General features: G+C 55.7%; 2 protein-coding genes across 5 annotated transcripts in view; one reads left to right on the forward strand and one right to left on the reverse strand.

Annotated features, from left to right (window-relative positions):
* The window catches only part of TANC2 (tetratricopeptide repeat, ankyrin repeat and coiled-coil containing 2), a 278047-nt gene extending 261664 nt beyond the window's left edge, over positions 1-16383 (forward strand). For 3 of the 4 annotated variants that reach the window (XM_064524517.1, XM_064524518.1, XM_064524520.1), the window contains 7 exons: positions 389-564; positions 837-969; positions 1542-1571; positions 2535-2626; positions 4178-4324; positions 6789-6889; positions 9022-16383. In XM_064524517.1, the coding sequence (XP_064380587.1) occupies positions 389-564; positions 837-969; positions 1542-1571; positions 2535-2626; positions 4178-4324; positions 6789-6889; positions 9022-10969 (2627 nt within the window). In that variant the 3' untranslated portion in view covers positions 10970-16383. The remainder of the gene's footprint in view (positions 1-388; positions 565-836; positions 970-1541; positions 1572-2534; positions 2627-4177; positions 4325-6788; positions 6890-9021) is intronic. The other variant, XM_064524519.1, reaches the window with a different exon arrangement.
* Positions 16384-16806: 423 nt separating this feature from the next.
* Positions 16807-19694, reverse strand: LOC112982796 (transmembrane ascorbate-dependent reductase CYB561). The gene is made up of 5 exons (XM_026099445.2): positions 19390-19694; positions 19146-19244; positions 18956-19059; positions 18715-18872; positions 16807-18086 (listed from the first exon to the last, which is right to left on the reverse strand). The coding sequence occupies exons 1-5, from the start codon at positions 19592-19594 to the stop codon at positions 17891-17893; spliced, it is 762 nt and encodes a 253-aa protein (XP_025955230.2). The 5' UTR covers positions 19595-19694; the 3' UTR covers positions 16807-17890.
* Positions 19695-23034: the final 3340 nt, after the last annotated feature.

Below are 23034 nucleotides of genomic sequence, written 5' to 3' on the forward strand. Positions count from 1 at the left end.
TGGTGTTCATCTCTGACTTACACAGGCTGGAATGGTTTTTGATAAAAATCAGTAAAAAAAAAAAAAATTGATGTCTTAGATGAGGGATGTCAAATCCACCCTGCTGCTCAGATGATGTTTGCCAGAAAAGCCTACGGATCTAAGTGCGAAAAAGTTTGCAGCTTGGTGTGAATAAACTCATTTGCCACGGTTTCCATCCGTGGATTTGAAGTTGCTATGGAGGGTGGGATCCACAGTGGGGGAAATGTTAATAAAGTGATTAATAATTATATATAGAGCAAGCTCTCTGAAAAATAAGTTGCTGTCCATCACTAAGCTGTTAGTTTGTTGTGTTATATTAGTGTGGTACAACAAGAGCTCTGAAGTGGACCAACCCTTGTTCTTCCAGGTGCCTCCATTTCTCTGATGGACAAGGAAGGACTGACAGCCCTCAGCTGGGCCTGCCTCAAGGGGCACCTCTCCGTGGTGCGGTCCCTGGTGGAGAACGGAGCTGCCACGGACCACGCCGACAAAAACGGCCGCACTCCCCTGGACCTGGCGGCTTTCTATGGCGACGCAGAGGTGGTAAGTGGCCTGTCGCGCGTGCAGAACCGAAAGGGGAGTTGGCTTAAAACTCTCAAAATAGTGCAACTCGGGTTGTAACCCTAAGCAGATACTGCCCTAGACCCTCACACGTGCCAGCGCTTTCACAGAGGGCAACGCAAGAGAGACCGACGTAGCCTCAGGCCCTGTAGAGATGGTCTTGGTGCAAGCAGGGCAGCAGCAGAAGCTCTTGCTGGCTGTGCTTTGAAGCTCTCGCGCAGGAGCAGAGCTGACCCTTGGGCTTGTCGTCGCAGGTTCAGTTTCTGGTGGACCATGGTGCCATGATCGAGCACGTCGACTACAGCGGGATGCGCCCCCTCGACAGGGCCGTGGGGTGCCGCAACACCTCCGTCGTCGTCACCCTGCTGAAGAAAGGAGCAAAGATAGGTAGGGAGCAGGGGAGGCTCCTCCGTCGGCTCTGGACGCAGGCAGGACTCGCGAGCAGCAGGGCCGGCCTCCTCGAGAGCGCCGATGTGACGCCGAGGTAGCCTCAGCCCCGGCGGCTGCTTCCTCCCTCGAAAGCAGCCGGCGAGTCATGACTGCCTTGCTCGATTTATTAAACGGGGAGATTATATATATATATATATTTTTTTGCTGTCGTGTTACTTAGCAAAGTTAATCAATAAACAACTGTCTCTTTGGCAAGGTCTTTCCTCCGGTAATGCTTTTCCTATCTTTACTAGTCCGAGTCGACAGATGTACTGTGGTCATGCATTGCTGTGAGCTGCCGCATTCACTGCTCTGTGTATGCTTTCAGATCTTAGTGTTACCTGCACTGCGCCACACAGCTGCTCACGTTACGTTTTCCTGTGAAAGGGGATTTTGCTGGTGCATTGGCTTCTTCGCTGCCTGCCTCTCACGGCTGCTTTTTTTTTTTTTCCTTTCTTTTTTTTTTTCACCTTCATCCATTTTTTTTTCCCCTCTCTCCTACAACTTTTTGTTTTCTCCTTTCTTTGAAGGTTGTCAGACGTTACCGAGTCGCCCACGAGGTATATCTCATTGCTGTCAGCATCAGCCTCGATCTGATAGCTTTGTCAGCCTTGCTTTCTCCTGTTTGATTTAGCCTGCATGCGTCCCCAACACCTCTAATCTTTTAATTTACCTCACCTTCAAATAATTTTTTAAATGACTGTTGCAGAGAATAACTTGAACTCCAAAACTAACCTCCTTCCCCCAAAATGTGCTGAGTCTACTTATAGAGTACCGTTGACTTATTCTGCACCCACACTAATGAGCTGTCCCCAAATTTGTGCCACCCGTCCCTCCCAGCGTTAGCCTCGAGGTGACCGCTGGCTCTGCGCAGGCGGGTCCCCGCGCCCGCCGGGGCTGGATGCGGCCGTCACGCCACGCTCCCCTGCGCAGAGCCGGGCACCGGTGGCCACCCCAAAGGGACAGACGGCTTCCGCATGAGCAGTGCTTAGCCACGACCTTTCCTTTCGTTACGTTTTCCAGCTTACCCAATTTCCTACTCTGGTATTTCACCTCTCGTGCAGTTTGAAATCCAAACTGAGCCAAAGACAAAGTGGATGGCCGAACCGTAGATTTCCTGTTGCATTTACGGAGAATTTGATTTAGAAATGCTTTTTATGTAACCACTTTGATTTTGCCTTAAACGTGTTTTATTTCCCGACCACACTGGTTTCCCCGCCCCAGCTGGTTCTCCAACCTGTAGTGCCCTCTTGTGGAAGTGACTCCCGTCATTTCCGAGACCCGGTGGTTATTCGTAACAGTAGTATTAAAGACTGCAAAGAAAAGACGTTGCAACGCAAACGGCGTTAATTTAAGTACAAGAGGAATTGTCAGCTCCATAATTTGGAGCGCTCTGCTCTTTGACCACTCCAAGTTGTTCTCTCCAGCAGAAATTCCCACCCCAGGATATTTTTTCCACCCAGCTTCCTACCACCCTTGCATTGTATGAGTTTTTTACCCATCATGCATCCTGTACACTACAGGTCCAGCAACATGGGCGATGGCAACCTCCAAACCAGACATCATGATCATCCTGTTGAGCAAGCTGATGGAGGAGGGAGACATGTTTTACAAGGTGAGAGGAGGTTTTTCGGAGAAAGAGAAAAGATGCAACTTCAGCCTGACTCTGTATGAGGTCTTGTTCTTCATTTGATACCTCACTGAGCAGTCCCTTAATCCATGGGAGGTAAAAGCTACTGCCTGCAGGATTTCTTGTGTTGCAAACTGGTTTTGGTTAGTTGGGTTGGGGAGGGGGGATTGATTGCCAAAATTTGTAAAAATAAGGCTGAAACAAAGCCAAGTCTGTCTACGTTCTAGATTTGAGCCAAACTTCATTTCCTCTTTGAAAACACCAGAACCCAAGTGTTTTACGGAGATTCTCAATGCTGATGTCATTGCCTCAGATCTGGCAATGTTGTCACTACCTAGCCGGCTCACTGCTGTAAAACAAGGCAGCGAGATAGTATATCCCAGAAAAACTAGTGAAAGAAACTTTTGATAATGAAACAGATTGTCAGGACAGAGATGGCTTTATGTTATGTCCTTAAACCCCTGAGAGGACATTCCACCGTTACAGCTAGAGCGCTTTTCTTGCTCTATGTTTATTTTAAGCTGATCTTTAAAACCTGGAGATTTGCGCACACACAAAAAATGTGCAAGTACGACAATGATTCACTGTTAGCCTCCAAGGGTGAGGCAGAAAATATGCAGAGCTGGCATTGTAACTGGAGTTATCTGCCAGGGATACGTGATACAGCTGAGAAACCTGAGTCTAAAAGGTTTTAAAGCTTACTATTAGTAGCTGCAAAATTTATGTCTGGGTCATCATGAATTGCACGTGTCCTAGATCCCATTTTGCCCTCTTTCTTTCACCCTAGCTGCCATGGCTGCTCCCCTTCAGGGCGCAAATCATCCCATCCCAAAAATAGGTGCCCAGAATAGCGAGGGTGAGTCACCCTTTGAAGGTGACTGTTGCGTCCCAATAACTATAAAAGGAACCCAGTTGACGGGCTTAGGTGTAGACACCTAATTTTTAGACATCTAAAGTCCAGGGAGATGAATCCCAATCCGTTTGTCCAACTTCAGAGCCACATTAAGGCCATTAAGTTTATCCTAGCTATCGCCGAGGCTTCTCCAAGCCCCGGGAACTCCACCTAAAGTCCAGCTCTTCGTAGCTGTTGAAGGCGCTTGTGCAGGAGCGGTCCCTGAGCTGCCGAAAGGCTGCTGAGACTGCACGTTCCTGTGGGAAGGGTGTAAGGTGTCCTCCAGAAGCGGCAGGCTGCGGAGTGGTTGTGTTTGTGTGTCGTCTTGTAACCCAGCGCGAAAGCCCATCTAACCAGAGAACAGATGGAGTTACATCAAGTTAATGTAAAACAGTTTCTGCTGTGTTTCCTGCTGTAGCTTGCAGACTCTGTGACGGGGGAGAACTCATCTCGTAGAAGGCATCTGCATTTCCAGAATTGTTCCCTTGATCAAATGTTCTGGCTTTCCTTTCTAGAAAAGAGCTAAATAGTGAAGTCGTTTTACCTTAACCACCCAAAACATTCATGGGGCTGGTGAGTGAATTCTCCGCAGTGAAGTAAGCTCAACGGAGGGATTTATTTTGACATTCTTCTCCTTCTATTAGAAAGGTAAAGTGAAGGAGGCTGCCCAGCGCTACCAGTATGCCCTGAAAAAATTCCCCAGGGAAGGGTTTGGAGAAGACCTGAAAACCTTCCGGGAGCTGAAGGTGTCGCTCCTTCTCAACCTCTCCCGATGTCGAAGGAAAATGAACGTAAGTCTCCCCACTCTTCATGGCCTTAAGAGCAAGCTGCCGGCTTCCCGCCTGTCCATATAGACGTGTCTCTCCTGTAATTGTGCTTCGGCCTCTGAGATCTCTCCTCTCTGTAACCTGGTTGTCCTTCACAGAGCACTGACATTTTATAATTCAAAAGAAGTAAAGTAATGATTTAATATTCATTTCTGACTATTAAAAATTCATCGCTATGTTTATAGCTTTTTGAATTTTTTATTACTCCCTTTTGATGATGATGTGAATTGGGGGCGGAGGCATTTTTCAGATTTCTAGGGCAGTGGTGAGGGAGGAGCCAGGAGATGTGCTCCTGTGAATACTAATTAATTTAAAATGAAGGAGCATATGCTTAGGGGGCTAGTACTTCCCCAGGGCAGTGACTCATCCAGAAACACCCCCACATCCTCCCTCTCCTCCCAGAGCTGCCATATCACTGTCACTCTCCCTGCTCCGATCTAGCAGCATCTAGTGACAAACTTTTGCAGCATTTTTGTTCTTCCAACAGACAAGTGCCACCTCCCCCTTTCTGTGCGTTCAGAGACTTTTCACCTCTACTACTTAAAGTCTCCAGGCACTTGAAAAGTGAAATCTCCGCCAAGGCTGCGCGCCAGCAAAGATTGCACTGGAAGGGAAGGGATTTTGTGACACCTTCATTTCTTTAAGCTATGAAGGAGGCAGATGAAAAGCAATGAAAGTAAAATCATAATGCTAGCGAGCAAGCAACAGAGGGCTTGGAAAGATGGGAACCTTCTCTTTAAAGAAGCCAGCTCTCTGCTAAGCTTGCGCTTTAAGGGCAAAATTTTGGGCTTACTATTAATGGGGAATCCCAGATATTGTGATAGAAAATTTCAGGGAGTTGTAATTACCCTGCAGGTTTTGCACCTACAAATTAGACCATAAAGTACCTACCTCCTGACTGTGTTCCCAGCTTAGTCTGTTAGCCAATACCTCGGTAACTGCTACTGAAGGTATAAACCAACGTATATGCCTACAGGCCAGACTTGCGAATTTTCCCTTTTAGATTCAGAAGTGAAAGTCTGCATACCGAAAACTTTTGTGTATTCAAAAACAAATTTTTACCAAACTGCAAAATGGCAGGTTATGTCACGTGTCTGAAAATAAGACTGAAATGACCACAGAAAGGAGCAGGCTCTGTGCTGTGGCCTTTTGTGCTTCGGAGACTTAATCTGGCATGCACCCAGCTACACGTGGGAGCCCGCAGCAGAGGCCTTGCCAGAGAAGCTCCCACCTGTTAGCGCTGCGGGAGCTGTAGTCAGTGCAGTCAGTGGAGTCCTGGGTGCAGTTCATCTCTTCCTGCAGCAGACTCCTCGGTGTGCTCCGATGACTCACGCCATGAGCTTCCCCAGACAGGACAACCAGCGAGCAAGCTCCCGTGCAGACTCCCTAGCCGAGACTCAACCTCCTCTTGGGTCTCATTAAGATACAAATGGCCTAACTTGCTTATGTAGGGCTGCTAAGTGCAGTCTGAGTGGCCATGATGTGCTAATAAACCTCATTTCTAGCATGCTTACTAAGGGTTTGAGCAAATTAGGAGTACTCTTAGGTGCTCTCTCCCAGAACTGCTCAGGATTATAGCCCAAGGCAGTGAGCATTCGATTGGCAAAGGAAAGCCCCTGCACTGGGCAGCGATCTGCTTTGCAGGCGCTCAGCTGCGCTTAGCAGTATGTGAAGCATTTGGGACAAGGGCAAGGGAGGGTGGACGGCAGAATTTGAACCATAGCCGATAGTCTGATCTCATGGTGCTGCTGCTCAAAGTCCCCAAAGCAGTCTCCATTCCATGCTGTCCCCTTCTGCAAGTGTCCCCTTCTGCCCCCTCCAAGCAAGTGGCCCAAATGAGGTGCGGGAAAGGATGAGGGAAGGGTGTGACGGGCAGCACAGGTAAGAGCTTTGCCAGTGGAGCCCTCTTTGTGGTTACCGAGGTGTCCATAGTCCCTTCTTTCACGTGCAATTTTATTCAGTCCCTTTAGAGTGTTTCACAGGCTGTCACGGAGTGGGGAGCAGAGGGCGTGGGAAAGGTTTCCAATTGCTTTCGACTGTGGAAAAATCCTTCATGAGATCACATTCCAGCCTCTGTGAGACCAGATGTTTCCTCAGGGCTGTAGGATATTGGCCAGGGATTGCATGCACTTGGTGGGGACACAGTCAGTGAGAGTGGAGCCAGTCTGAAGTAAAGGGCAAACTGGCCTCCTGTGGATGCGGTACAGCATCTGGCGTTACGAGAGGGCTTTGAGTCTCAGGACACGCCATTGCAGCTACCTGGCTATAAATGATGTCGGATTCTTGTAAACCATTCCAGTACCATCAACTTTTCCAAGTTTACATGCAAAAAAAACTGTCCATGTAAGTTTGTTTTCTTCCCAAATTGTATATATTTTTATATTTATATCTATTCAATTACTTATCTACCCACCTATTGTAATGACAGGATTTTGGAATGGCGGAGGAATTTGCTACTAAAGCACTGGAGCTGAAACCGAAATCTTATGAAGCTTACTATGCAAGAGCAAGGGCCAAACGCAGCAGCAGGTGAGGAGAGAGAGAGAGAAAAGTGAGAGGGGCTGTTCTCTTCGAGCCTGGCCACACCGATGTAGGCATTCACCGTGCAAAACCGTGCAAGTGTCCCCATGTGAAGAAATGGCAAAGGAACATGCGTTAATGTGGTTACAAAAAACTCAAACTCCAAAGTAATACCCTCCCTCATTTGGTAATTTCTGGAGCACAGCTGAAGGCAAGTGTTTTGAGAAGTTCATCTTAGTTGAACTTTGTATGAACACCTTACTACACGGGAAATCTTTACGCACAGATTGGGTATTCTCCAAAAAAATACACTTTAGTTCAACCACAGCTTGGACTTGAAGCAAAGTGTGATTCATGGAAGTCCTGTGGCCTGTGTTATGCAAGAGGGCAGACTCCTATTCATCACAGTGGTCTCTTCTGGCCTTAAAATCTATGAATCTCCCTGTCCTACAGCACTTCTTGCAAGGCAGAAACTGAGGACTAGTTGTGCAGTGACTGTGCAGGCAAATGCGAGCTATTTTGCTTTCAGCCAGAGCTTGTGCCCAGAGCGCTCAAACCAACTATTAGAGAGAAGCAGTGCAGGGATCTCGGTGCATCTCGGATGGAGCCCGGAGGATCCCCTTGTTAACCTCCCGGAAGACTAAAAAGATGCAAGATTAGATTCTTTTCAAAACCTATCAATGCCATTCCTAAATGAGCAGGAGGGCTTGCTTTTGAGTCGTACGCTCAAGGGCTGGTCATGCTGTCATTGCATGAATCTCAGTTTTAAATTGGAGCCACAGTGTCTTGCATGGCAGTGCAGAGAATCACCAGAGCCAGTGGTCTGTAAAGTCCACCTGTGTAAACGTCAGGGCTCGGTAGACAGCACCACAGTTTGACCTTCCATCCTAGAGATGGTGTGTGTAGCTGGGCTCCCGGCTAGCTGATGCTGCACTGCCTGGTCCAGCCAGGTCTTGATGTGGGAGGTGAGGCCGTGACCTCCTGTTCTGGAGAGAAGTCCTGCTAGCTGAACCACGCTGACTTTATACCTTTCCTTTATTGGTTTTGCTCTCCACTGTTTCAAGAATGCTTTTAAGGAAGTGTAAGAACTCGGTTGCTTTCCAGATGGTATCAGCCTCCCCCACATACAGGCGTCCTTGTCTCCCCTAGTCTCTCCAATAGAAACCGTCGTCACTTTGGCTTTTCTCATTGATCTCCCTATTTTGTGCACAGCAGCACCCCTAAGGTCAGCACGGTCCGGGCAAAAACACTTTTCCTTCTTGCACCTGGTTTCGAATGGGTCTTGCCAAAGCAGAGGTTGGTGTTGGGAGGTGCTGGAGAATTTCTTTCTCTATGGCAGGGCAGTGAACTGGGGTGTTTGCACGTTCAGTCCAGGGTGGGGATCATCCCCCAGCTCGCAATCATGCTAAAATAGATCGTTTTGCTCAAAAGCGAACAGTGACCCTGTAAATGACAACCCACTTCCCTGCATCCCCACCTCCCTTTTACTCCTCCCAGGCCTTGCAGCTGCAGAGCCCCTGCCCTGGGGGCCTGCAGGCTTGCTAACGGGGCTCCGTTCCTCCTTGGAAGGGGTTAGGCGAATCCGGTGCAGGACGGGAGAGACAGCCTGGCCTCCAGTGCTGACCCACGGGAACCCCCAAGCTGCGGAGCCAGCCCTGCCGCTGGGTGGTCTTGGCATCAGGCAGGCGCAGTTAAATTTTCACTGATGTAAGCAGATGCAGCTCCATCAAAGCTGTACTTGTTTGCAGCGATGGGGAGCTTGGCTCTTGGCTACCTGTGCTTTGGTTTCCTCTTCACTCATATCGAGGGGAAAAAAAAGCTCATGGTGGTGCTGTGAGGAGTAATTTAATTAGCCTGTAGCGCACACTGCAGAGGGCAGGCGTTTCTGCTAGTCTGGGCTGTGCCATCCCGGGAGCGTGTTCCCCTCTTCCCCAGAACGGCTGGCAGTGTTTTCCTTCCGTCCGTATAAAATAAACCCGAGGGAGGCACACGAGGCAGAGTTCGAGAGACGCGGCCAGCTGTAGCACCACAGCCTTTTCCCTCAGTAAGACGGACCAGCCACTTAGCACTCGCTAGCCTCCGAGAACGGCTCCGTTCACATCCAGAGTAATTTCAGTTCTCGTTTCTGTCCCTTTGTCAAGCAGGCAGTTTTCAGCAGCCCTGGAGGACCTGAACGAGGCCATCAAGCTGTGTCCGAACAACCGTGAGATTCAGCGGCTGCTGATGCGAGTGGAGGAGGAGTGCAGGCAGGTGCAGCAGCAGCAGCAGCAACCGCTCCCGGTGGAGCCCGAACCTGAAGCCCAGCATGAAGAGCTCTATTCCGTGCAAGACATCTTTGAGGAGGAATACCTCGAGCAGGATGTAGAAAACGTTTCCATTGGCTTGCAGACGGAGTCAAGGCCAAACCAAGGGCTGCCCATCATCCAGAGCCCACCGCCCTCCCCAGCTCACAGGGACTCGGCCTATATTTCTGGCTCGCCTCTTGGCTCTCATCAGGTCTTTGACTTCAGGTCCAATAGTTCAGTGGGTTCGCCAACCAGGCAAGGATACCAGTCTACATCTCCTGCTCTGTCTCCGACGCACCAGAACTCTCATTATAGACCTAGTCCTCCGCACACTTCCCCTGCTCACCAGGGCTCCTCTTACCGCTTCAGTCCACCTCCCGTTGGAAGTCAAGGGAAAGAATATCAAAGTCCACCACCTTCCCCTCTTCGCAGAGGTCCTCAGTATCGCGCCAGCCCCCCTGCGGAAAGCATGAGTGTTTATAGGTCGCAGTCTGGTTCCCCAGTTCGTTATCAGCAAGAACCTAGCGGTGTCAGCCAACTCCCCGGTAGACCAAAGTCTCCGCTATCCAAAATGACGCAGCGGTCTTTCCAGATGCCCCAGCTTCCCGTTGCGGTGCCCCAGCAAGGGCTGAGGCTGCAGCCAGCCAAGGCGCAGATCGTCAGAAGCAACCAGCCCAGCTCTGCAGTGCATTCGAGCACTGTAATTCCAACGGGTGCTTACAGCCAAGTTGCCCACTCGATGGCCAGCAAATACCAGTCGGCAGCAGGGGAGATAGGGGTTAGTCAGAGTAGGTTGGTCTATCAAGGCTCAATCGGTGGAATCGTAGGTGACAGTAGGCCGGTGCAGCACGTTCAGGCAAGTCTCAGCGCGGGAGCAATTTGTCAGCACGGAGGTCTGGCTAAAGAAGATCTTCCACAGAGGCCTTCCTCCGCGTACAGGGGTGGGATGAGATACAGCCAGACGCCTCAGATTGGACGAAGTCAGTCAGCTTCCTATTATCCAGTCTGTCACTCGAAGCTTGATCTGGAACGTTCTTCCCTCCCCTCCGGCCAGCTCGGCTCTCCAGATGTGTCTCATCTCATAAGAAGGCCCATTACAGTTAATCCCAGTGAAATAAAGCCTCACCCGCCAACTCCAAGACCACTGCTTCATTCTCAGAGTGTTGGCCTCAGATTCTCTCCTTCCAGCAATAGCATTTCATCCACCTCCAACCTGACGCCCAACTTTCGCCCTTCTGCTTCTATTCAGCAAATGGAGATTCCTCTCAAGCCAGCTTATGACAGATCGTGTGATGAACTTTCTCCAGTCTCTCCAACTCAGGGGGGTTACCCCAGCGAGCCAGCCCGTTCCAGGACCACGCCGTTCATGGGAATCATAGATAAAACCGCTCGGACTCAGCAGTACCCTCATCTCCATCAACAGAACCGGACCTGGGCTGTGTCATCAGTGGATACCGTTATTAGTCCTACGTCTCCTGGCAACCTCCCCCAGCCAGAATCATTTAGCCCGCCTTCTTCGATCAGCAACATTGCCTTTTATAACAAAACCAACAATGCACAGAACGGCCATTTGCTAGAGGAAGACTATTACAGCCCCCATGGGATGCTAGCTAATGGGTCCCGGGGAGACCTCTTGGAGAGAGTCACCCAAGCCTCCTCCTATCCAGATGTTAAGGTGGCTAGGACACTGCCTGTTGCACAGGCCTACCAGGACAACCTGTACAGGCAGCTCTCCAGGGACTCTAGACAAGGGCAGACATCCCCAATCAAACCAAAGAGACCATTTGTGGAGTCTAATGTGTAAAAGACGCTTGTTGGAGTAAGACCCTTATGTTTTCAGCACACACTTTCAAGCTTGATTTCCATGCATATTCTTATTTTTATTTCTCTTTGGTAGCTACATGACCAAGTTTCTCCGGTACTTTCTGTGTGGTGGTCAGACAGCCATGCACGTGCTCCAGCCCTTTTGTTACCCAGCTGACTGTGAAGCCAACATCAGACGAGCCAGTACCATTTGCCCAATTCAGACCAAGTTCCCTCACAGTTTTCAGCTGTCAACCAGGATATTTTAGTACATGGTGTGGGGTAGGCGAGAAACATCCCCTACGCAGTGGGAGGTAACCAGCTCCTTTCAAGAGACAATCACGTTCGCTTTAAATTAGTTTCTTTTGTCTCAATGAGCTCTTACACAATTCCGATGAAAATTCCTGGTGGGAATAGAGCAGGGATCGCAGGAGCCTTTTCAGAGGTTGGATCTGCAGGTTCCCCGTGCCACTCGCTTTGCCCAGTAAGAGCTAATTACCCCCAGGGAGCAGGGCATGATCTGTTTTTAATACGAAGTAGCTATGCACAATAACCCTCCTGCTTGGTCTGGCTGGTAGGATTTTAATCTGAATTGTAGCTGTTCATGCGTTAGCGGTGTCATCTGCCAGAAGGGGTGGGGATCACAGGATGCTTTGCTACTTTGCGAGCTACGTTCCAAGTGCCCCAGCGCGGATTTACTCTGGGGCGTTTTACGAGTTTTCGGAGGGATTGAAGTTGGCCCTTCGTGTGCATATTGAGCAGCCAAGGGATTTGGCTAGAAAAGTCTCGTGCGTTCTGTGAACTGGGATCGCAACAGCTGCTTCTTCACACCGTTAGCAGATGACTGCACCTCACACGCACCACCACGCTTTCACCAGGACGGTTTAATGTTGGGGTTTTCGTTCGTTTTTTTTGCTCACAAGGAAAGAAAAAAAAAATCCGAATAGGAAATCGTATTCAAGGAGGAAAACTGCAGCTTTTTTGTTGGTGGCAGGTTTTTTTTTGGATGGGGATGCGTAACGCGAGAGGAGGCAGGATGGGTCCGAGGAGACGCATTAGCGAGGTCCTCCTGCAACCGCAGCCCCGCGGCATCACGTCCCTCCTGCTCGCGCCCGCTCCCGGCCCCCGGGCCGTGGGGGGCCGCGCTCCTCTAAGGGAGGCGGCCGTTTTCTTAGAGCTGCAAGATCTGCTCCTGTAATTTGGGAAAGCGATTGCCGTGTTCCTCACCTGTAAATGCTAGAGACGATGTTTTGCTCTTTAAGGACCTGTAGTTAAAAAAGAGATATTTATAATTTATTTATGCAGTCTGTTTCAGGACATTTTTGGGTTTTTTTGTTTGTTTGTTTTTTTCCTTTTTTTAAGCAAATGCCAATCACGTCGAGACAGCGTGAAAAGCAGGGGACACTTCCAAAAACCTTTTTACGGAGTTTTTCCATTATTCTCTGGGATTTTGGGGGGGGGTGACGGGACTGTCTTTACAGATGCTTCGTTTGTTACTGGTTGCGTTCTGTAATCTGCCTTTTTCAGTTGCCAAGGGCAAATGGTCGGATGCACCGGGGGGGGGAGAGCGTTAATCCTGTAGCTTGTTTTAAAGCAAAATAGTGCCTGTTGCCCAACGCTGAGTCCCGTTCATATCAACCCTTAAGAGCAGAAGGGGTTTAGTCCCGAGCAGGAGGATGGTGTTTTCCAGTGTTTCCAAAGGGCTACGCGAATCTAGCTGTAGATCAAAAGACTTAGCAAACCGAATCGAAGGGCCCAGCCTCGGCGAGTGTGAACGAGCATCTCCCCCGCGGGACTTCAGTGCAGCTACATCGATTTACACCAGCTAAGGATTTGGCCTGAAACTCTGAGCAAACCCTGGCTTTGAGCTTTTTTCCTTTTTTGCGTGCGGCTCGGCGCATCTCGTCGCAATCCCGCTGCCTAATTCGCTCAGACCAAACCGGGACGCGCGTAACCTCGGGACGGCGGCGGTGGCGGCTTGTGTCTCATAGACACGTTGGAGGTATTTGGGGGGGCGTTTTGCCTCTGTGGGCTTTGGAGATTTTCGTGCTCTTTTGGCTCTTTTTTATATTTGTCCGTGCCAGTAGTTGCATTGGGGTCGGCGTTTTCTCTCTCGAGGTGCAACGTGGTTCTGACCCTTCGCTTTTTTGCAGGGATGTGCGAAGCGGGTGGTAAACTGGAGCCTCCGCGGTGACTTCAGGCCTCAGCGGCTGCGAGGAAGCAGGCAGGTGCATGCGCTATTGCTCTTCTCGAAAGGGATGTGACGGGGGTTTTTTTGCTTCCTCTCTTTTTTAAGTAGCGTGTTCTGCTTTATGAGGAATAACTGATGTCTTCGCCGCCGCGTACAGCGCACCTAGCTAGCCCCTGCCTATCCGTGGGTCCGGAGCAATGGTTTCGTTCAAAGCCTCCCATCCCTCAGCTTTCCCGAACGAGTGAGTGGACTTTCCACCTTTAGTTGCTTCTTTGAAAGGCAAAAATAACCCAATTTGCCCCGGTCCTATTTTATAAGGTTAAGTGAGACAGGCCGCGGCCGCAAGGCGTAGATGCAGGCGGGATGAGCCTTGTCAAGGAGAGCACCGCGGTAAGAGCTGCCTGGGCTTGGCTTTGCTCCTCGCCGCCCTGCAGACACGTCCCCTGGCAGCAGCTTTGGGCTTGGGAAGGTGTCCGAAGGGAAAACCGCAGAACAGCTCACGCTTTAACGCAGATGCCGAGATGAAGCAGCGCTTAACTACTGCGGCGTGCAGGGTTTTCACGCTACCACGTGTCGCATTTTCACGGGATTCTTGCACTAATGGTTTACCATCTGTTCTCTCTGTAAATGGGTGCACTTTACTGTTTGGATTTGTTACTATGATAAATACTGGATATTTAAGCGTGAGTAGTGTCTTCATTAGAAAATAGCAAAACAGCTCTTGTCTCTTAGTGTATTTTTCAAAAAAAAGAAGAAAAAAAGAAAAGAAACGAAGCAATGAACCATAACATTTATAGCACAAGAACTGACTCTTGTATATAAGCATCAGCAGATTGAGTAATTTTTAAATACAGGATTATTTGCAGTGATTTTGAAGCGCTTCCCCAGCAATTTTCTTAGGGACAGCTGAGGCCCCGTGGTTACGGTTGTCACCGGCTCGGCAAGGAAGGCCCCTCTCCCTCGCAAAGCCGCCCTTCGAACCAGCCTGCGCGTCCTCCGGGGCACGGTTAGCGTTTGGCATGGCCGGGAAAAAATAAAGCAGAGGTCGCTTGGTGTTTGCTGTCGCGTGTAGCCCGATGGTGATGTGTGCTGTTGCGCTCGATGGAGCCAGAGACCGATTTCGCTTAGCGGCTTGGCCGCGCGGGACGGGTTGCAGCCGGCAGGTCCACGCGTAGCCTCGCGGCAGAGCTAAGATTCGGGACGCGGCTGCCAGTGCCTCCGTCCCCGCCGCGGCGCTGCAGCTGGCGAACCCCCGTTTTGCTCGCTGCTAGGAGGAAACCCGACTCTCGATAACCTTGAAACCCTCCTACCCCGAATTTGGTTGTCGGGACCGGTGCGGCGGGCGATGCCTGGGCAGATACCTGTATTTAAGCGAAGCACCCAGCAGATGTCCCTCGCACTCTGCTCGGTGGCGTTGGCCGGGCAAAGCCGGACCCTCTCCGCCAGCCTCGGGCATCGGTGTCTGCCGCGGTGGCGTCGCCCGTTCCTCCTTTCTTTCCCGGGCTGGAAGGACCCCCCAGGCCCGGGAGAGCGGAGGCGGCTCGGCGTGCGGCTCCGTCCCTTCCCGGCCAGGTCAGGAATGGCATTGACGGGCTTTGAAAAGGGTTTTCGTGGCTGCTGAAGCGCTTAGGCGAGGCAGGGCTCTGGGGGGGGAGCCCTCAGCGGGGGTCTCCCGCGGAGCCGGGCGGCTGCTGCCTGCACGTGGGTTCATCTGAGCACCAACCTTTTTTTCCCCCCTTTTTTTTCTTTCATGGCTGTAAAGAAAACTGCTTAGCTAGTGCAACCATCGCTGCGCGCCTCTAAACAACCGCCGAAGCCATAGCTGGGTGAGGTCCCGCACCAGGGTGGCTACCAAATTTTGCCGTGATTCAGTCCCCCCAGTACAAAGATTATTCAGGGTAGAGCCAGGAGAAGTGGAGCTCAAACCGAAGTGCCAGCTACGCCTTATCTAGAGGAGCCCGCCGCCGCGGCGGGTCCTCGGGCTCCGCCGCACGCTCTGCGGCTCCCGCTTGGATTTGGCCTTGGGGAAGCGGAGCAGCTCGTCTCCCGGGATTCGCGTTGAAACAAGGGCTTAGGGCGAGAGCTGCTGCCCCCGGCACGCGAGCCGCGGCCGCCGGGGCACGCTTGGACACAAGCACAACGGTGGAGGTCGGTCTGCTTTTTCTCCGCGTCGTTTGGACACCGGCTGGATTTTGCGTTCGATCAAACTCTTTTTCTAACACAAACCACTAAGGGCTCAATCATTTAGCACGATCCGTTCGCGTCCCGGCTCCCGCCCGCGGCTGCATCTCGCCGGAACCGCTGCCGATCTCCCCGAGGGAAAACGCGGAGCCCAACGCGCTCGCCGCAGCGGACGGACGCCCAGCACGCCCGCCGTATCCTTTCCGCCCGCCCGTCTCGTAGCTGTCGCGGTCCCCGGGAGCCGGCGGGGCGAGGGCGGCTCGGCGAGGACTCTGGCCGCGGGGCTCGGGGCGGCCGGGGGCGCGGGGGGAGAAGCCTCAGGCCCAGGGCGGTCGGTCCCTTACCCTCAGCCCGCCTCGATGTGCACTGATCCGCCGGGCACCGTTAGCGAGCTCAGAGCAGCACCGTGTGCGTTAAGTCCATTTCGTTAATACACCGCTGACTCAAGAGCCGGCCGTGGACTCTTCCAGCGCTGCAGGTGTCATTTCTGTCGAGCGTTTTCTTTCCCATAGTGTCACATAACGGCGTTTTGTCTCTGTTCTGTCTTCACGTCCGCGAGGATCCGAGTCAGTGCAAATATGTACAGCATATCCACTCTGTGCTTTGTACTATTCCCCGGTTGCCATCCTTCAAGACACTTGCTGGGAAGACCTTTGAGACACTTAATTTTCCTTTAGCTTTTCTATAATTCCGATGTAAAGGACTTTCTCTGTACAGTATATTATCCAATGCATGTTCTGTTCTCTCTACTGATATATCGAACACCACACAGTCGTGACGTTGCGCAGCGGGAGGAGCAACCCCTGCACCCAGCGGAGGCCTTCGCCTCTCACGTATAAGGAAAGAAGACAACATATTTTTTCCTTTGCTGTATTTGCTTGAGCAGAGTTTTCTTGTCTGTACATGTGAGCTGTGAGATAGATGTGAAAAGTTCCAAAAGAATGCATTTCCCCCCACCCCCCTGTATACAGATTGTAATCTGTACAATGAAAACTGTATGTATGAAAAAATGTACTTATTTATAAATGGTTAACACTTGGGAACAGAGCCTGGACTGGTTTTTCCCCGCGCTGCAGCCCCAAGGGGAGGAAGGGGCGCTCCGTGGCTCCTTGGCATGGCTGTGCAGAAATCAAAATAAATGCTTTAACAGGACGGTGCACGAGGCGACTGGATTTGGGCTGTCGCTGAGTGCGGGGACGCGGGTTCGGGAGGAAGGGGGACGCCGAGCGCGGGAAGCGGCTCGCGGCGGGCGAAGCGCGGCAGGTCCGAGACGGGCGAAACGCCGAGTTTACTTCCCAGCACCAAGTATTTTGCAGCGCCAAAAAATCCTTTTCTTTAGGATTGAGTCTTTTCTAACAGAGCCCACACTGGAGAAACCCAGCGGGGACGAACGGGGCGGCTGCGAGCGGCGGAGGCGCGAGAAAATCTTGCGCTTTGGGGTGTTTTGAAACAGGAGGAGGGCCAAGTTAGCTGCAAATATTTATTAGGTCAGGAGCATCCACGAAGCAGACGATACATGGCACAGGAGGACAAACCATCTCAAGCGTTAAGGCATCACCGTTGCGCAGCCCGTTTTTTAGTGCTTTGAGCCGCCCGGGGAGCCCTGTCGGGAGCAGCAGCCCTGACACGCGGCTGCTTGAATGAGGTGGGTTAAAAATAACGAGTAGAAAATCCTGGCAATTGTAAACATCGGATCTGCTCTTTGGCATAAAGAAACACGAATGGACCATGGCAGTTGCTTTTTTTTTTTTTTTTTTTTTTTTTTTCTTTTTTTGAGGCACGTTTCCCGCAGGGGCCAGGGCTCTCTGCAGGCTCAGCTCGGAGCCCGGCTTCTCCTGGGCCTTGGACTGCAGGGACCTGCAGCAGGGAAAATCCCCTCGGGGACAGCCCGGCCTGTGGTTTCCATCAGCAGAGCAGTCCTTTGGCACGATTTCGGGAAGCGTAAGATGCAGATGAGCCTAGCGAATGTGCCGACAAGCGGGGACAAGGGAAGGCGGCCGGGAGCCGCTGTCCCAGTGGGGCAGGTGACTCAACCTGAGTCACCCTGAAAGGAGAACGGGTTTTTTCAGGAAAAAGCCGCTGACGGATCCAACGCTGTGCAAACAGGGTGCCAGCAGGGCTGGGAGGTAGGACCGGGGCTGGGAGGTAGGGCTGGGAGGTAGGACTGGGAGGTAGGACCAGGGCTGCCAGGTAAGGACCAGACTGCTACGGAGCGATGCCCGTGGCAGGGGAGGATCCAGCCCCGGCATTTCCCCGGGGAGCGGCTCTTCCCCTGGGCAGGGAGGGTTCACTGGCGCTGCAAAGCCGGGCTGCGACGGGCCAGAGCAAAGGAGGAATAAGACCAAGTGATGCTGCGCCCTATGGCCAGCATCACACCAACAAGCGTGTCCTTCCCCAGCTGCCCCCGTGGGCCCCGAGCCCGACAGAGCCCCGTGCAAAGGCTCTTCCCGGCGCCGGGGACCGGAGCTGGGCTACGCAGGTAGGATCCGACAGCGACGACCACACGCGACGAGGCGCCCACGTGCCCGGGGACCGGGGGGGCTGGGGGCATCACTGGCTGCCGCTGGGGCTCTCGCCCTCCGTGAGGGTCTTGAAGTCCATGGAGAGGGCCAGCTCCTCGGGCAGCGGCGGGCGCTTCCAGTCGTCGCGCGTCAGGATGTAGCCCACCACCAGCCCGAAGGCCACCAGCAGCAGCCCCAGGGTGTTGGCCAGGACACCCTCGGGCGCAAACTGGCTGTAGGAGTCCCTGGGGGCACAGAGGGGGCTGCTGAGGGGACACCCCTGTCCTGGGGGTGACCGGGCTGGAGCCCTGGATGCGGTCCCTTTCCCCTAGATGAGTGCAAGAGGTGGGGCTGGTTTTGGGGAGGAAACTCCTGATCCTAGGGAAAATGGGTGGCACAGTACTGGTGCCTTGGCTACAGCCAGCCTGCTGCATCCTCCGGCCAGCTGTGCCCTGCCCCAGCCAGCTGTGTCCTGTCCCCATCCCATTGTGTCCTGTCCCCACCAGCTGTGCCCTGCTCCTGGCCAGTTATGCCCTTTCCTCGGCCAGATGTGCTTTGTCCCCAGCTGTGCCTAGGAAGCCGTGCCTTTACCTTGGCCAGCTGTGCCGTGCCCTTGGCCAGCTGTGCCCTTTTCCCAGCCACCTGTGTCCTATCCCCACCAGCTGTGCCCTGTCCCCACCAGCTGTGCCCTTTCCTTGGCCAGATGTGCTGTCTCCCCAGCCAGCTGCATGCTGTCCCCCACCAGCAGTGCCCGTCCCCGGCCGGGGGCAGGCGGTGGCGGCCCCAGCCGCGTCCCAGCGCTGTGACACGGGAGCCGGGCCGGGGCCGGGCACGGGGGTACCCCACCGCCCACCCACCCACCCGGGCACCCACCTGATGTTGAAGAGCAGCATCTCGGTGATGCCCAGCAGGCAGGCGGCCAGCGAGAGCACGAGCAGGGCGACGCCGCCGAAGACGTGCAGCGGCTTGTAGCGGCCGCGCAGCGCGAAGGCCGCCCCGGGGAAGAGGAAGAACCCGAAGCCCAGCAGCCACTGGAGGGGACGAGGGGGCGGCGGGGGCATCAGCGCCCGGCCCGCCCCAGCCCCCCCGGCCCCCCCCGGGCGCCGTCCCTCACCTGCACGACGTAGAGCACCAGGGCGGCCAGGCCGCACCAGCTGTGCAGGCTGTACCCGTGGGCGATGCCCTTCTCGCCGTGCGCCTCGAAGACGGCGGCGATGCCTGCGGAGAGGAGCCGGGGACGCGTTAGGGCCGGCCCCGACCCCCCCGGGGCAGGCGGGACGGGGGGGGGCCGCGCCGGCGCTCACCCACGAGGGCCACCAGCAGCGCGGAGCCGTGGAGCAGCGCGTGCAGCACCTTGGTGGAGCGCTTGGCCTCCTTCCTCAAGACCCGGTAGACCAGGAGAGCTGCGGAGAGGGGGGGCGGCTGAGCGGGGCACGAGGCTGCCGGGGGGGGGGGCAGCTCCCAAATTGAATTCACTTCAATTCCGCCCCCCCGGGTGCTTTGAAGGCCGCGGGGTTTGTGACCGGAGGCCAGCGCAGCGCCGCTCACCGTCGCCCTGGAGGAAGACCATGCCCACGACCATGCAGAGCGGGTGCACGTTGAGGCGCAGGGCGCCGGCCCAGGCCACGCCGCCCCGGTAGCGGCCCAGCCAGGCGCCGGTGGCCGCCACGGCCGCCAGGCCCAGCGCCTGCGACAGGGCCACGTAGGCCGAGAGCCCCGGCGGGCCGGCGGGCCGCGACGTGCCGCCCTCCATGGCCCGGCGGCGGCGGTGGCGGTGGCGGTGGCGGAGGAAGGCCTGCGGGCGACACGGAGACGAGCAGCGGGGTCAAGGCGGCGGCGTGGCCCCCCCAGCCCGGCCTCCCCCCCCCCCGCCGAGGCCCGGAGCCGGCGGCCGCCGCTCCGCCCTCACCTGCCACCGCGCCCGGCCGCTTCCTGGTCCGCCCAGCGCCGCCGCAGAGGTGGCTCCCGGCCCGGCTTCCCCCTCCCTCCTTCCCCATCCCTCCTCCATCCCGAAAATGCGAATCCGAGGATGGGGTGCACACAGGGGACCCCCCCCTCCCCCCGGCTTTTTACGGCTTTTTTTTAATAAAAGCAGCGTGCAGGGGCCAGCAAGGCTCCTCCGGGTGTGGGGACCGAAGCGGTGGCTCCTGGGGACGCATGTCCCCCCCCATGGCGGTGGCTGCGGAGGTGGGGGGGGGATTGATGAAGAGCAGGTGCCACTTTGTTCCCAGCCGCCTTGATCGGATCAGGCCGGATAACCGGGTTACGGGAATTGGTTGATGCCATTAGCGCTCGCTGCGAACGCCGCCTGCCCGGGGCCACGGCGGGTGCTGCCAGGGCGGCATCGGGGGGGGGACGCGTCCCTCCACCCCCCCCCGGCACCCCGACCACTCACCGCTGCCGCTCCGGGGACGGGGAAGGAGCCGCCGCGAGGGAGGTGATCGCCCTCGAAGCCGCGCGGCTGGGGGTCCCGCTCGAGGCCCGAGCGCGGAAAAGGAGGAGGGGACGGGGCTGCTGGCGGGGCGATGGCCGGGCGGCACCAGGGCTTTTTTCTCCCTCCTTTCGGCTAAGCCTCCCTGTGAAGCAATCGTCTCTCCGGGGGGGCTTCGGCTTGCAAATATTTGCAGGTGATGCCGCCGGGGGCCGTACGGAGCAAGAAGAGCTCCGCAAACTCGGAGCAGCCGTCCCGAGCACGGCGAGGCCACGTGCAGCTCCCCGTTTCCAAAATCCCCAGCGGGCACCTCCCCGCGTCCCGGCGGGGCCGGCGTCGCCCGGATGCTGGATACGGCCCGGGTCCTTTCCCTCCCCGGCGGGAGGTTTCCTGCCCGGGGGTGGCTGCGGCTTTGGGGTGCCCAGGGCTGAGCGCCGTGGTTCAGGCCCCTCCGTCCAACCCCAATCCCATGGGAAACCCCCTCCCCGCTGCTGCTGCCACGGCCGTGCTTGGCTGGGATTTGCCCCCCGCAATGGCTCTGGGGTAAAGCAATCTCTGGGGGGGGTTGGGGACCCTTGGGGCAGCCGGACCTACCTGCGGTGCTGGCGGTGCTGCCGCGGCCGCCCAGCCGTCTGCTGCCTCCGCGCCGGCGGGATGCTGAGCAGTGACAGTGGCGGAGCCAGGGGACAGGGCCACCACGCGTTGGCAAGGCAACGGCAGCGGTGGCGAGGCGAGGGGTGGCCCTCCCCTGCAGCGGGAGGCTGGCATTGCCGGGATGCTCCCGGGGTGGGGGGGGGCTGTGCGATATGGGGGGGCATCTGCCCTAAAGGGGGATTTTTTTTTTTATCGTGGGGAGGTGGGTGACACCGTGAAGGCTGTGACTCACGCAGCCCCCTGCCACCGTGCTGCCAGCCCCATGTCCCCCCGCTGTCACCCCCACCGGTGCTGGGGAGCAGCAGGAGCCGGGACGGTGCAGCCACCCCCAGCACCACCCGTCCCTGTCCCCGTCCCTGGGGCGGGGGGAGCCCTGTCCCCTGCAAGGGACGGACTCTGTTCATGGACATTTATTTGTTTTGGGAGAGCTAATGAGTGACTCGCAGTGATTTAACGTTTGACTTCGGCGAGTCCCTTGCACCGGGGCGGGTTGAGGGACCCCGGGGGGGGGGGGGGGTCAGGGCCACAGCAGCCCATTCGCTCCACATTTCATTTTGGGAGCGGTGGCGGTGGCTTGCTGCAGCCCCGCTGCTCCTGGGACCCCCGCGCTCCTCTGCCTGCTCCTCCTGGGTGTCCGCAGCCCCCCCCATGGGAAGCTCCTGAGCCAGAAAAGCTCTTGCGTGCCCCCCCCCCCAAAAGGTAAAATGGGTCAGGGGGTGCTTTCGGTAGAGGGGCTGGATTTTTGTGGGTGGAGGTTTTTAAAAAAAAATGACTTGGCTTCTCCAGGAGGAGCGTTGCGGGCGGTGGCGGGTGGGCAGGGGGAGGGCTGGGGTGTGGGGGGACGTGGGTCCTCCTGGGGTCCTCCTGGCCCAGGGGCAGGGCAGGCGCCTGCGAGGGGTTGCAGAGAGCCGCGTTTAGGGGGGGGACAGCGCTGGAAATCAGGGGCAGCTTTCGGGGAGCCGGGCCCTTGGGAGAAACCGGCCCTCCCTCCCGCGGCTGAGCCGGAGCCGCGCAGCCGGTTCCCTTCTGGAAAACGTCGTGTTCGTGCGTCCCTCGGACGCGGTGCCGCTAGATGTCAGCAGGAGCCTGCGACGGGGGGGACCCGCGGGGGGGACCAGCCCAGGGGACCGGGGCACCCTTGGGTCCATCCCCGGGGGTCCTGGAGCATCCTCCCATCCGGGCCCTGAGCACCCTTGGCCGCGGCACAGGCGTCCAGGCTGGGGTCAAACACCTCCGGCTCGGCATAGCGTTGTTCTCCCAGGCGGCTTCTCCGGCTGGGGCAAGTGGGAGAGGCCGAGCAGGGCTGATTCGACCTGCTCATCTGACTTTTTCCCCCTCACCTTCCCTATCAAATCCTCCCTCCCGCGAGGCATTTGCTGCCTTCAGCTCCGGCCGCTCTGGCTGCACCGCGGCGACCGGGCAGGGAAAAACCCGGGCAGGGAAAAACCCGGGCAGGGAAAAACCTGCCGCTCAAGCGGGCGCTGAGGGAGCAAAGTCTGGTGCCGGCTCCGCAGCCCGGGGCAGAGTCTGAGGTGCACAAGGCTCGCAGCCCTTCTCCCCGGTCCCCAAGGCCGAGCAGGAAAATTGCTGCTGGATAAGTGAGCCCATTACCACGGGTGGGACTTGTACCCCGAGCGGGATTTATTGCTGCAGGGCTTATTGGGAAATGGTTTACCAGCGCTGATCTAAGTGATAAAAGCCACCATAAACTGCAAACCTTTAGCCGGGCAGATGCATCGCAGGGGCTCTCTGCACCGGGCTTGCCACCAGACACTGGTTTTCAGGTGTCTCCAGCAGAGCGGAGAGCTGAGCCTGGCGTCTGGGTCTCCACCCAGGAGCAAGGACACCCCTGGAGGGTCTCCATCCTCTTCCTCCTGTGTCCTTGGTGCTGCATCCCTGGGTCTACCATGCTCCAACCCCTTCTTGCCCTCCAAGGTCCAGCTGGTCCCTGAAATGCAGCTGCCAGCTGCTACCTCCTCTGCTCATCTGCTGTTTCACCCTCACCTCCTCCTTCACCCCCCACTTAGAGCCGTGGCCCACCCGCGACGGGGGCACCCGGCGGGGCTGCACGACGCCCACGCCGAACCCACCGCAGCTCCGGCCCCTGC

This window comes from Dromaius novaehollandiae, chromosome 22, assembly GCF_036370855.1.
Source record: "Dromaius novaehollandiae isolate bDroNov1 chromosome 22, bDroNov1.hap1, whole genome shotgun sequence".
NCBI classification, from domain to species: domain Eukaryota; kingdom Metazoa; phylum Chordata; class Aves; order Casuariiformes; family Dromaiidae; genus Dromaius; species Dromaius novaehollandiae.

What these genes read in the sequence shown, in the direction of transcription:
- LOC112982796 (XM_026099445.2), bottom strand. Translation starts at nt 19,594, where the DNA reads ATGGAGGGCGGCACGTCGCGGCCCGCCGGCCCGCCGGGGCTCTCGGCC. An exon ending in TGGTGCTCTACGTCGTGCAG is followed by an intron (nt 18,873 to 18,955) that starts GTGAGGGACGGC and finishes CGTCCCCTCCAG; the next exon opens with TGGCTGCTGGGCTTCGGGTT. An exon ending in ATGCTGCTCTTCAACATCAG is followed by an intron (nt 18,087 to 18,714) that starts GTGGGTGCCCGG and finishes CTGTGCCCCCAG; the next exon opens with GGACTCCTACAGCCAGTTTG.